The following is a 12991-nucleotide window of genomic DNA, read 5'->3' as shown; positions in this document are numbered from 1 at the left end:
CTTCTCCATCGTCCTTCTTTCTACTTTTCCCCTGCATGCATTCTGTGTCTGCGACTCAGAGCTCTCCCAAATTCCCTCGTTCTCCTTCTCTTCTAGGCGAGTATCGCTACTTCTCCGAGGAGTGTCTCTGAGTGTGTTAAAGCGAGTGGGGTTTTTTACTGTGCGGAACCAGCTGCAAATCAACAAACGGCATGCGTTGGGGGATGGCAGGAGCCGTTCCTCTGAATCGAGAGTTGATTTGAAGACGCTCCTTTTGAGAGGGAGAGTGTGTTCAAAACCGCAGAGAAAGTCGCATGGTCCCAAGTTTTTGTTATGCACGGTGGGGCTCCCACCGTTCAGGAACATTTGGGAAACAGGACGAATCAGAGCTCACCAGAGCACACACAAAAACGATTTTTAGCCAGTATTCGACCATCGTGCATTTCGCTGCAGAGCACGAGCAGATCGGACAGAAATGTTTCTTCACATTCCATGACGAGCTGCTTCTTCCACTGAAATTCGCTCGCATATTTTCAGGCGCCTTGAGAGAAAATGGAGGCACGACAACGAACATCTCTGTATCGATCCCAAAAACAAATGTAGAACGTAGAAGGACTTGTCACAGGGGAACGTACACGTTACGAATGATTCACAAACATACACTTGAACACACATGTCTCCAGCGTGACTGCGTGATTCGTCTTCTCTTTATAGATATACATCTTTCTTCGGTGCAGGTGTCCAGGCGTTGAGTCTTGTAGATTTTCAGATCACTCAGCCATCTGCCTACCGTTACACATATCGGGCTCGAGATCCAAATGCACAGATGTGAAAACGCCTTTTTCGACTGAAAGAAACGGGATACCTGTTCCCTTTAAACATACATAGACACATATGTGTTTATATATATATATATATATATACAGGTCGAAACATATATATACGTATATATAATTATATAAACAATCATATATATATATATATATATAAGAATGTTAATACATATATAAATACATGGATGCTTATGCATATATATATATATAAACAGGAGACCATATAAAGTGCCTGTAGTAAGTGAATGTCAACGTGGTACTCTGTTCTTGTGCCTCCTGATGAGAGACTTTGCGCTTCTCCGGGCGTTTTAGGCAGTTGGGGGAAGCGGCGTTCGTGCTTTGAGATGATTTGTGTAGAAATGTTCTTTTTACTTTTTTAGAGAGAAGACCACCAGCATCAGCCTTCTAGATCACGCACACTGCCCTGAAGGATCAGAAACGGAAGTGGAAATCCGCATCAGGAAAACATTTACCCGATGCAGTCTTGTTGAAAACACGAGAGATACACTCCGATGACGCAAACAAAGTTTTAAACTGAAACAAACACAAACACTCTCAGCAAGAAGCACGGGGAAGACGGAGTGACATGCCTGCAGTCACATGTCACATGAGTATGTATACATATTTTTATATCCCCCTCTATATGCCTCGGCGACAGAAGACGACTGAACACCAACAGAGAGCCTCTTAACAGGAGACACAAAGAAAAACACTAGCACACATCCATATATATATGCGTATGCGTAGAACATTATGCAGATATCCAGATGTTCAAAGAAAGGAGAACTGTGCATCGTGAGCGTGTGACTTTTCAGCGTATTTGTAGTCCTATGCAGTTTCACACATGAGCATATGCCTAAATTTCCAGACGCACGGCAACACACACATGGCTGCATGGATGTATATATATAGTCAAATATAGACTTTAGGAAGGGGTATTGATCAGTTTTGTACACAGAAATGTAGACAAAAGATATATATGTATATATATAGACGAGCAACTGTAAATGCAGGTATATATTATCGATGGATGTTTGGCAGTAAGGACCTGTTGGAATTTGGGGAGCTTGTTTTACAGTGAGATGGTTCTTGCTGGTGAGAGAGTGAGAGCTGAACACGGCGATGACGACTCTATAGGGGATGCCTTTTCGCGATATTGGGCCTCTGCTTTATGCTCGCCAAAGATAGCAGGCGAAAAGCATGCATGCGAAGCGCTGAGCAACCTTTGCGAACTGTCGCTATTACGCCGCAGGTTGTTGGTGTGTCGCGACAGGAATGGAGAGCTTTTTTTGTTTTTCTCATCCGTGTTCAAAGTCACTTTTTTTTGGGTGTATGCGCTAGCCGTTTGCGATCTTCTCGGAGAAGCTGTTTTCCTGCTTGGTTTCTCCCAGGAAGTTGCAGACACTCGCTGTGGAGAGGCGCCTGTCTCCAACGCAGACTTGCTCGCTCCCGTTTTTTCGCGTTTTTACCGGCAAGGGAGGTCTTGCTTCTCCTTTGTCGTCTTCGTTAGAGCAACAATTTGTCTTGTTTTCTCTTTTCTCTCATTCTTTGGCCTTTTTGGCGGATCCAAGGTGTGGAGGATCTCATCTTCCCAGGCGCTACTCGCGATCGAACGTTGGGTGTCTGTCTTATACACCCGGGAAGGAGGTGACCTGGGGACTCGCGAAGGCGCTTTTTTACTCGCAAATGGCATAGCTGGAGGACACAAAGCACACCTTCGTTTTTCTCGTTTTCTGCTGTTTCCGTCCCAAAATTCGGCTTCCTTGACAGGAGCCCTTTCGCGTCTCTCCGTTCCTCCTCCTCCTCCGCGCCGAGTCTGCCGAAACCGCCGCTTTCCACTCCCGCGGCGCGTTTCCCGCTGTCTGGTTGGCTGTTTCCAGCCTTTCAATCTCTGCCTCGTTCGCCACTCTCTTTCCTCCCCCTCAGCATCGCTTTCCTCTGCTGCTTCGCCGCGCTCGGTTGGCACTGCACCTTGCAGAGTCGAGTTTATCGATCTTCCGCGGCGCCCTCTGTCTCACCTGGTGGGAGGAGAGAAGAGGACAGTGAGGGGCAGCAAGAGATGCCGCGGGAAGGAGCGACGGAAAGTGAACTGAAGCAGAGGAAGGGGGAGGGGGAGAAGCCGCAGAAGCAGAGGCGAGAGAGAAGGAGACAGAGAGCTGGAGGAAGGAAAGCGCGGAAGCACATTTCACCCATCTTTGAGGAAGTCTGCTGCTATGGCAGCCGTAGAGAGTAGCGATCTGCAAACAGTAAAAGGTCCCGGAGAAGAGGAAGGGCAGACGGAAGACAGAGAGCGAGGAAAAGAGGAAGGAAAGGTGAGCCCAAATCAAGGACGAGATGCCAGAGAAGACGCAGATGAAACTGTCTCAAGTGCTCCTCGAGAGCAAGACGGGGAAGTGGAGGCCGCCCAGAGCAAGACAGAAGAGCGGAAGATTTTAGGCGACGTGCGAGAAAACAGGAAATGTCGAGAGGCTGTGGATGAGTGGCCAGGCCGTCAAGAATTTGGAGACGACGTCGAAGACGCAGAGAAAGAAAATGGCGGGGCAAAGGGCAAACGACAGGATGGGCCGACAAGAAGAAACATGCAAGCTGGCAATTCAGAAAATTCTCAGGACGCCGCTGTCGCCATCGCTGCTGTAACCTCTCCCATCTTGGGGTCGGGACCTCCGGGATCGGGTGTATGTACACCCCAGATACAGGTGGGAGAAGGTACGGAATGCAAAGACGGCGAAGCTTTCCGAGATGGTCAGAGAAGGGCAGAAGCAGAAGCTCCCACAGCCGAAGCTGGGGCGGCTGGAAGCACTGGTCTTTCTGGTGTACATACAGGAGACAAGGTGGCTGTCCACGAAGACATGAGGGACCTGCGACAACATCCTCGCGCGTTTCTCTCGGGTGTATCGACGCCGGTCGAACGAGGCGAAAGACAGGCAGCAGACGCGGGAGGGATTTTTGAAACGCGCGGGGAAGCGTCCGTGCGGAAGGTTTCTTCTCAAGTTTCCTCACTTGCTTCCGCGGATGCCGCCTGTCTTCTGTCCTCGTCTTCGTCTCCTTCCGCGACTTCGTTGCCCGGTCTTTTCTCTCCAGAGTCTTGTGCCGCTCCGCCGGACAGCGCATCGGGAGAAGATGTGAGTTCCGGTGTTTGTTTCAATTTTTCGCGACTCTCCAGTCTTGTCTGAATGCGTGGTTGCCCACAAATTCATGCGCGTCTCCCCCGGAATCCACTTCTGCTGCTGTTGGCCGACCGAGTTTCCTTCGGGGGCGGTTCGCGTTTTATGACACAGAGGTTCAGTTGAGAATTCCTACACACAGGTCCACATGCCTGCTGAAGCTTTCTGTTGGGCTTTTTCGACAGTCACTCTCTGTTTCGTGGGGGTTGTTTCTGTTAGGTTTTGTCTCTTGTCGAGACACCGTCGGGATCGGGGTCCAGTGTTCTTTCCTCGCCGCGACGAACCCACAGAGGCGCCCTTCTCTGTTTCCACCTTCGCATTCTTTATTTGTGGTCCTGTTTCTCGAATTTTTCCGTTTCCCCTCGCGCAAGGTCGCAGACCGCAGTTCGTGTTCCTTCTGCGCGATATCTTCACAAATCAAAATGACACTGCATCCACAAACTCTGCGCTCGCTTCTCTGTGGCTCTCTCTCATTCCTTCTCGTTCTGAACCGCCTTCCCACGAAGTCTTTTCTCTCGATTTCTTTCTGCTTCTCTGTCTCCCTCTCAGTTTCTCTCTTTTCTTCTCTGTCTCGCGGTCGGTCTGTGGGTGCCCGTCGCTGTGTATCTGTCTCTCTCTCTCTGGACTTTCTTCTTCTCTCTGTCGTCTTAGTCTCTCTCTGTCGACTTCTCTCTTTTGTTTTTCCACTTCTCCGTGGATTTCTTGCTTGTTTTCCCCGCTTTCCGGGGTTGCGGCTTGCCAGGTGTCTCAGGTGGTCGAGCGTCTACGTCGAGAGAAGGCGGAGGCGACGGAGATCTTTGCGGAGACGGTCTCCCGGTACGACGAGGAAATTCGTTTTCTTCGAGCTCAGCTCGCAGCGTGTGGTACAACGAAGGCAGAGTCTTCCTTTCCTCGACAGCGTTCGGTTTCTTCCTTCTCGTTTGTCTTCTCGCCCTTCTACTCGTCTACCTTGTCGTCGGTTCGCGAGCGCGGGGATAAAGTTCAAGAAAGCTCCTTTCACCCTGGCCACCCCTCTCACTTCAGACGAGGCCAGGAGAAGAGCACTTCTCTCTCTTCGCCGCCCTCTTCGTGTGCACTTCCAAGCGTCTCTGCGGGTTCCTTCTCCTCTCTCGAGGAGACAAGCGTCTCTTCCTTCTCCTCCTCGACCCCAGCCTCAGCTCGAGCCCAGGCACTTGCGGACAACAGAGCGTTTCTCTCAACCGAAAGAGGCAAAGACTGTCGGGGCAGCTTCTCAAGGCTGTCAGACGTTTTGCCGGAGAAGCCAGTGTTGTCTCCGATGTACCAGGGCGCGGCGGTGAAGAGCGAGGGGAAGGAGGCGGGGGGAACAGGCGGATTGGCCCCCGCAGTGCATGCGTCGTCAGGAAATACAGAAAAAAACAGATTTTTCCCTTCCTCCATCCGCACGAGTGGAAGCAAAAGCGGCATCGCTGCGTTCGCCAAGTCCCCGCGACAGGGCCAACAAAACGTAGTGTCTGGAGCCTCAGCTTGGCGCGAGGAAGGCGCTGCGGTGGCTGCGCTCAGGTGTACAGACACCACAGGGGTTCGGGGTCCGGAGGAGGGAGGGAGCGCTGGCGCAGTCGGAGGCGCGTCAGCCTCTTCGTTGGACCGGCAAGGTGACCGAGAAGGAGCTGCGCTTCGGCTCGAGGCCTCGGAGTGTGCAGAGACAGCACAGAGCAAGCGGGGGAAGTCTTCCGGAGAGGGGAGTCGCGGGAAGGAGGACTCGAGCCCAAAGGCGTCTCTCCAGCGCGTCGCGAGTCGCATCGCCGCCACGAGTGTCGCGAAGAAATTGTACGGCATGGGGCGCCTCGCGTCTCTGCACAGTTCGCATGCAGCAGACCTCAGCAAGACTCCTGCGCCGTCTCCATTCTCTTTCTTCCCTGGCAGCTTCGGCCTCGGAGCCGAGAAGGAAGACTCTCCTTTCCGCGTCGGGAGCGCGAACTCGTGCACGCCTCTGTTCGCCTTGCGCTCGGGGGGAAAGCCCTTTCCAGACACCACGGGAGGGGAGCGGGGGACAGCTCTGTCGACAGCTGCGGGCGTCGAAGGGTCGCCGGCTGCCGGAACAGTTGCCGACGGCTGTCTCGCGTCGTCTTCGGAGTCTCTGGAGGCTGCGGAGGCAGTTGGGGGACGAGACGGGTCGGAGACCGAGGTCGCTGAGGAGGGAAAGAAAGATAGGAGAGTGTCTCTTGGCGCAGGCCTCGCGCGCTTCGCCAGCTGCTCTGTCGCCGCTCTCTCAGATCCGCAGCTGGGCCGGAGCGAGAGCGCGAGTCTCTCCTCCGCCCAGACTGGAGAAAAAGCCGAGAGTGGATCCAGTGGCGTCGTGCGTTCGTGGCGAGCTCTTTTGTTTCGGGACAAATCGTCACATGCTTCGTCTTCCTCGTCTTCTTTGAGTAAGGGCGGGTGTCGAGGGTTCGGCGGCGGATTCAGTTTCAAGGGGCGCGAGAAGCGCGAGGACGCGGCCTTTTTCTCTGCGCGGGAGAGTGGACATCTGTCTGCGCCCAGCAGTCTCCGCCTGCGGCGCGGCGGGAGAGAGCTTCGCGGCGGCGCGCGGCGGCCCGAGGCGGACGCGAGTGTGCTGCATGCAGCGACTTGGATCGACGAAATTCTCCCGGACTGGGACGCCCAGCGACACTCGCCGCTGTTCAAGCAGCTGCTCCACGCAGGCGTTCCGGCAGAGGTTCGCGGGGAAGTCTGGAAGAAAGCCGTAGGCGACCAACTGTGCATCACGCCGCGACTCTACGAACTGCTTCTCAGTCGCGTTCAACACGTTCGCAGCTACCTGCTGCGTACCAGCAGCCGGTACAGAGACCGAATCGCAGAAACGATGCGGACGGACGACGATGGTGACGCGGAAGAGAGGAGTGCAGCGGGAGAGAAGGAGCAGGACGTGGAGAAGGCGGAGGGAGAGAAGGAAGAGGAGAAGAAAGCGAAGCCAGAGAGTGTCCAGGGACAGCTGGAGGCAGATCTGCACAGTCGCCAGGGGTGCTGCGCTTGTTGTCGGCACCAGCGCAAACCGCGACTTCACGAGAAAGGAGGAGCCGAGTCGCCTCGGAGGTTGCCTACGCGAACAGACGGAGACACCTCCCTGTCTCCCGAGGAGGCATTCAGCGGAACGTCGAATTCCGTACCTTTCTCCGCATCTGGCGAGAAACGCTCAAGGGGGTTTGTCTCCCCGCGCTGCTGTTGCTGTTGCATATCGTGCGGAAGCTGCGAACATGCGCCTTCTCGTCCAGCCTCCCCGTCGTCGGCCTCTGGCGCCTCCTTCGCGTCTTGTCCCTGCGGTTTCTTCAACTGGGAACCGGACGTCTTCTCTGCTTTTCAAACGATCGCCATGGACCTCCACCGTACGCTGCCTCGCCTCGGTGCGTGCAAGGCGCGCGCGTCGCGGCCCCCGCGCGAGGCGAAGAAGCGCGAGGAAAGACGCGTCGACGCAGGCGACAAAGAAAGTCGCGAGCGAGCGGCAGACGCCGCGCCCACGCAGACAGAGAGCGGAGAACGCACAGAGCAAGCAGAGAAGGTCGAAGAGCCGGCCGCCGAGGGAGAGGGGGAGAAAGCGGAGAGCGAGGAGCGGGCAAAGACGAGTGTGAGGGACGCCGAGGTCGACGAGAAAAGGATGCGCGGCGCCCGAGTCGCTCGTGATGAAGAAGAAGAAGAAGGGAAAGACAGAAGGGAAGTTGCTGCCGAAGGTCACGAGATGTGGTTTGCAGGTGAAGAGGAAAATGAAGTCGGTGAGATGAAAGAGAGAAAGGCGACAGTCTGGAACGCAAAGGACCGCGTGTCAAGAGGCGACAGCCAAGAGCCTGGCAAAAGATCCACCGACACCCTACGCAGAGACTCATCTCCCTCAACACCCAAGTCCGACGGAGACTGTAATGTACCATCTTCTTCTGCCTCGTCGTATTCTTCTTCTCGGTCGAGGTCGAAGTCGCGAGAGCGGGTCGACAAGCAGGCGGTGCAGCCTCTGCCGTTCGGTGTTCCTGCGAGTCACATGATGTACGAGTATCTGCGCTGTGTGTTGGAAGCGTACGCAGTTTTCCGTCCTGACGTCGGCTACGTTCAGGGTATGGCGTATCTCGCAGGCGCGTTTCTGCTGTACATGGACGAATACTCGGCCTTCGTCTGTCTCAGCAACCTCCTGGTCAGTAGCTCGCTAGAGTGTAGAGGAAACAGGGAGACCTAGGCGTTCACCTGGAGTGCAAACGGCGTTGGAAAACGGAGACGGTTCTTCGTCGCTCTGTGTGTTTCCTCCCTTGTCCTTTCCGAAAGCCACTCAAATGTCTGGTACCACGTAGAAACAAACGAGGACCAACTTGTGTTCGAATGAAGGCCATAATTCTAGATACGTCGTGCAGACGGACATCTGGAGAGGGCGCAAAGAACAGAAACGAAGGCCTGTTTCTCTCTGTTCGGCCTTGCGTTCTGATTTTTACAGTTCACTTTTTCGTATGCACTGCTCTCTTCTTTTTCTACTTCCTTATCCGTTCTATGTGACGTCTCGTCTCACATGGTTTCTCACTTCTCTGCTTTCGCACGACTTGGGCGCATGCGATTCTTCATTTTCTCTCTGGATCGGTTTGTTCCCCTTCGCCCTTTGTTTGCCTTCCGTGCTCTTCGCGCTTTCTGGGGCCTGTCTTCTCTCCGTCTCTGCATGTTGATTTCTCTTTCTTCTCTGTGTCTCCGTTTGTCGTCTCCCCCCAAATATGCACCTCTTCTTTTCCTCGCTCTCTGTGGTTGTCTGCTCCTGCTCCTTTTCTTTGCTTCAGCTGCGGAAGTCTCTCCACGCGTTTTACACTTTTGACATGGCCGTCGTCGGCCTGTATTTCCGAACGTTCGATGCACTTCTCGTCCAGAAACTTCCTCAAATCGCGGCTCACTTCGAGGCTTGCGGAGTCCGCAGCGATGTGTTCCTCATCGAGTGGATGTACACCCTGTTCACGAGGTGAGAAGCAGTTGACATCTCCAAGCAAAGAGACCGAAGAGCGAGGGAGGAAACACTGTTGTTTCGCTGGCGCTGCCTTTCCCAGATCCCCTGGTTCTGAATCGGGGCATCCCTCGCGTGATCTTCGATTCGTTGCGCGCCTCCTCGCTGGGGGTACCGTTAAACCTCTGTGTGTCTCGCGCAGTCAACAGCATGCATGCGTCGCATGCTGGCGGTCTCGCTTCTACTCTGCGCGACTTTCGCTCGCCCTGAATAAGAGGTTTGCAGGTCGACTTCCATGTGATGCAGAAGAAGCCAAGGGGAGAGAGAATGAAAGAGGCAAAACGGAGGAACGCAGGCCGCTCGTGAGGACGGGCGAGTTGCTTGTCAGAGCTTCCTCTGGTTCTCGCACATACGTTTCTTGTCGGCTTCTCTGTTTGATTCGAATCTGCCTCTGTCACTCGTTTTTCTTTTTCCAGGTGTTTGCCCTTCGAGCTCGTCAGTCGCGTTTGGGATTTTTTTCTCGTCGAGGGCGACATTGTTCTTTTCCAGGCTTCGCTTGCAATTCTCTCTTACTTCCACGACGAACTGCTCGGAGGCAGCATGGATGAGTGCATGGCAGTTCTCTCCTCATCGACGACTACGCACTTTCAAGCAATGGAGGTGAGGCTTCTGTCCCCGTCTTTGTCTCTCTATGCATGTCACGAAGAGATGATGCTTTTCTTCTCAGTTGTGGCCGCCTCTCTCCGTGTCTCCGTCCCGTTCTCTTTCTCCACTTCCCTCTCGGTGTTCCTTCTCTGTCTTTCTCTGCGTTTTCTTCTGCCGTCTCGCGCGTTTTCGACCGGCTGTTTGTCGCCTAAGAGGTCGTCTGCGCTTTCGAAGGAGTCGTCTCTGTTCGGTCTCTGTTCGTCTCTGTCAGCTCGACCGCTTCTTCGCTTGTTTCCATGCCCTCGCTCTAACGCAAGAACACCTTCAGGCGACCATGCAGACTGTTGCAGCCGCGCTCTCCCGCCAGCGCCACCAAAAACAATCTTCTCGAGTTGCTCCCTTGCCTTCAAAGTCTTCTTTCAACTCTTCTCACCTCTCGTCTCCCAATTCAACTGACGCCTCTTCTTGTCTCTCTTCTTCCTCGTCGTCTTGTGCCTCTTCTTCCTCGTCGTCTTGTGCCTCTTCTTCCTCGTCGTCTTGTCTCTCTTCTTCGTCTCTCTCTTCCACTGGAGTATCAGGTGCTGGGGGCCTTGCATGCATGGCCTTTTCGCCAGCTGAGGAGTCGGAAATTCAACCGAGAAAGGACGCGAGGGAAGGAAGCGATGGAAGCGAAGCCGACGCGGGAGAAGAGCGCAAGATGGAGAGAGAAAACGGAGAGATCGAGGTACAGTAGAACAAAAAGAAACAGAGTCGGGGAGGAGAGCCAGAGATGGAAATGGGATCTCCGCGCAGAAGAGAAAGCAAGACTGAAGAGGGTGTCCACGAGAGTTGAAAGCGAGAACGAACGAGAGACTGAACGGAGGACGAAAACAGGAGAGCCTCACGTCTCACACAGAACCGCATTCGCTGCGTAACAACGACGCGAGGAAGTGAACAACCGGCGCTAAGCTGCCTGAGGGCAGCGTAGACAGCAGACTGGCTTTTTTCAAGTTTCGAAGTGCATGCACTGGCAAAAAGAGACCCATAGAGTGTCTGGCGTTCTGCTTTATCCTTCTCGAGAACGTCCGATGCCCGAGGTTGTTCAGCGCTGGTGTTGTCCGTAGACTTCGGTGACGTCAACTCTCCCTGAAGGACGGGAGACCTGCGAAATCTGGTAGAGTTCATTTTTCTTCATCTGTCCTTCGTCTCCCGCTTTCACGGTTTCTGTGTTCATTTTTCTGCGTCAGTCCTTCCTACCTATTCGCCAAAATCTCGAAGCGAGGTGTGAAGACAGATTCTACAGGGTGGACAGACTCGGCGTTCCGTTTGGGGGGATTGAAGGGAACGAAGGAATAAAGTCGAGACGCGGGGGAGTCCTCGGAGATTCAGTGTGCCGTTTTTCTCGTTTTTTCATTATCTCCACAGTCGCGTGTTTTTGTTCTAAAAGCCGGGCCAACTCATGGGACTTTGCAGCTGCTGCCGCTGCGACAGCTCGTCTCACAATTCGCTTTCCAGGTGTCTGCGGTTGAAGTCTCACGAAAAGAGTGCTCCCTCTGCCTCCGTACACGTAGCAGAGAAGAGGCTCGGGTGTCTCCACATGGAGTCACGGTAGAAACAAGTCAACCGTCTTTACCTCACTGTATTCGCCAGTGCTTCGCGATGTTCACATCTGCATCTAAGTAACGCCATCTGCGGAGACCAGGCTGCCTGATTCTATCTCTGTCGATCTATGCCCTATCTCTATATTTTTCTCTCATCTGCGGGGGGGCATCTGGAGGACCTTATACAAATAATATGTAGAAATAAAAAATATATATATACTTATATCTATACAGAGAGAGATAGGTTGGTATCTGTGCGGTGCCTAAGTCGACGTTTACAGACGAGTCTTTCTCCGTCTGTAGCTACATCTGTTTCCGTTTATCTTTCTGTGTCAGTTTATAGTGTCGACAGAGAGCTGCATGTCTGTTTCCGGGGAAGAAGGGCAAAGAATGCTGAGAGGTTTTTTCGGATGGATTTTCTTGAGCGTGTCTGACACTCATTTCAAGTGACATCACCGGCCAAGTTGCCGTTTTCACTTGTCCCTCAGGAAGGAAAGAAGTTCTTTTTCAGCAGCAAGCACTTTTCTGTTTTCTCATCGTGCTGTACACTGTGCCTGGGGAGACCTGAGAGCGTGGACCAGCGTGAAGCCCTTTCCTTTTTATTTCGTGAAGAAAGTCGTTTTTCACTGTGTTTTGTGAGAACGCAAGCGGCTGAGGTCGCAGCGGGGATTCAAGAGGATAAGGGAAGTGTCTGTTCTCGCACTTTTGACGCCAAGGTCTGCGGGGCCAAAGACACGAGAAATACAGAGACAAAGTCACGCGTTTCTGCTCGTTTAAGGGACAGTCGAACTCGCATTCGCACACGAGTCGGGAAACGAGAATCGAAAAACTCGGAAGGAAGTTCCTCCCCGTAAGCCGGGAAGAAAGGCTCGAACGACACACTGTACGCACTCCTGCAGTCTGAGCTTTTAATCACCCTTTTTCCACCGGAAAAATCAGAGCAGGTGTCACGCGTTGCATCATCTGAAAATATTGACAGGCTTTTTCTCCTTCGGCTAAAGAGACTTTTGAAAGGGTGAAGGGAAGAAAGGCACGAATCAGACACAGGAGGCATCGTGTTCGGGTATTCATCACGTGAATGAACAGAATGCCGAGATACTCCATTGACTGTTATGACGTATTCTTTTTTATATCTGCATATGTACACAGAAGAGTAGCCCTCTGTATATATCTATACATAACGCGCATTTCTCCTCCTCTACAAGTGGAGGCGAGGCTCATGCATACGCATGGTCTGTTAAATGAGGCTGCATACAGTGTATTAGGCGTCCGTTTAAACACATCGAGCTGCAGAGAAATAGATATTTTGCGTGCATATCAACGTGTATAGCAAGAAGTTTATTGGTATGAGGAAGGTTCTCTCATCGCAGAAACTCTTCAACGATGATCGGGGCTTAGACACAGATTGACTCCCTGTCGCATACAAAGGAGCGGCGGCCAAGCAACATCGAGCACACTGCATGAGAGAAAAGATTTATTTTTCGAGAACAAATTTGCAGCCTCCTTTGTGGTTCATTTTTCTTCGTTTCTCGCAGGAAGGCGCATTTCACTCTGCACACCGACACTCCATCTGCAGTGACACCCGCGCGAGACTGGGCTCTGCCCATCGAAGCCGTCTTCAAATAGTTCCCGGTGGAATTTAGACCCGTCACAGTTCGTGGCATATTTTTGCAAAGAACTGACAAAGTATTTCTGATCTTTTTCCTCCCATTTCGCCGGTGAGTGCCCGGGAGACAGACGGTTAGTTCACTCGCGCGGTTGGCCAAGTGTACAGACACCTCACAGCCCGCCTTCTCTCCTGAGCTGGAGGGCTGTCTGGCCCCATTACATTCCTTGTTCTTTCTCGAAACCACCTAATCGCGCAAGAATATT

General features: G+C 53.0%; 1 protein-coding gene across 1 annotated transcript; it reads left to right on the top strand.

Moving 5' to 3' along the window:
- Window positions 1-2134: 2134 nt before the first annotated feature.
- Window positions 2135-11786, top strand: TGME49_221710 (TBC domain-containing protein). Its single transcript, XM_018779936.1, has 5 exons — window positions 2135-3934; window positions 4719-8111; window positions 8737-8912; window positions 9371-9554; window positions 9811-11786. Exons 1-5 carry the CDS (start codon window positions 3026-3028, stop codon window positions 10270-10272), a joined length of 5124 nt encoding a protein of 1707 aa, XP_018638285.1. The 5' UTR covers window positions 2135-3025; the 3' UTR covers window positions 10273-11786.
- Window positions 11787-12991: the final 1205 nt, after the last annotated feature.

This window comes from Toxoplasma gondii, chromosome II (assembly GCF_000006565.2).
Source record: "Toxoplasma gondii ME49 chromosome II, whole genome shotgun sequence".
NCBI lineage: Eukaryota > Apicomplexa > Conoidasida > Eucoccidiorida > Sarcocystidae > Toxoplasma > Toxoplasma gondii.
This window is presented reverse-complemented; position numbering and strand designations above follow the sequence as displayed.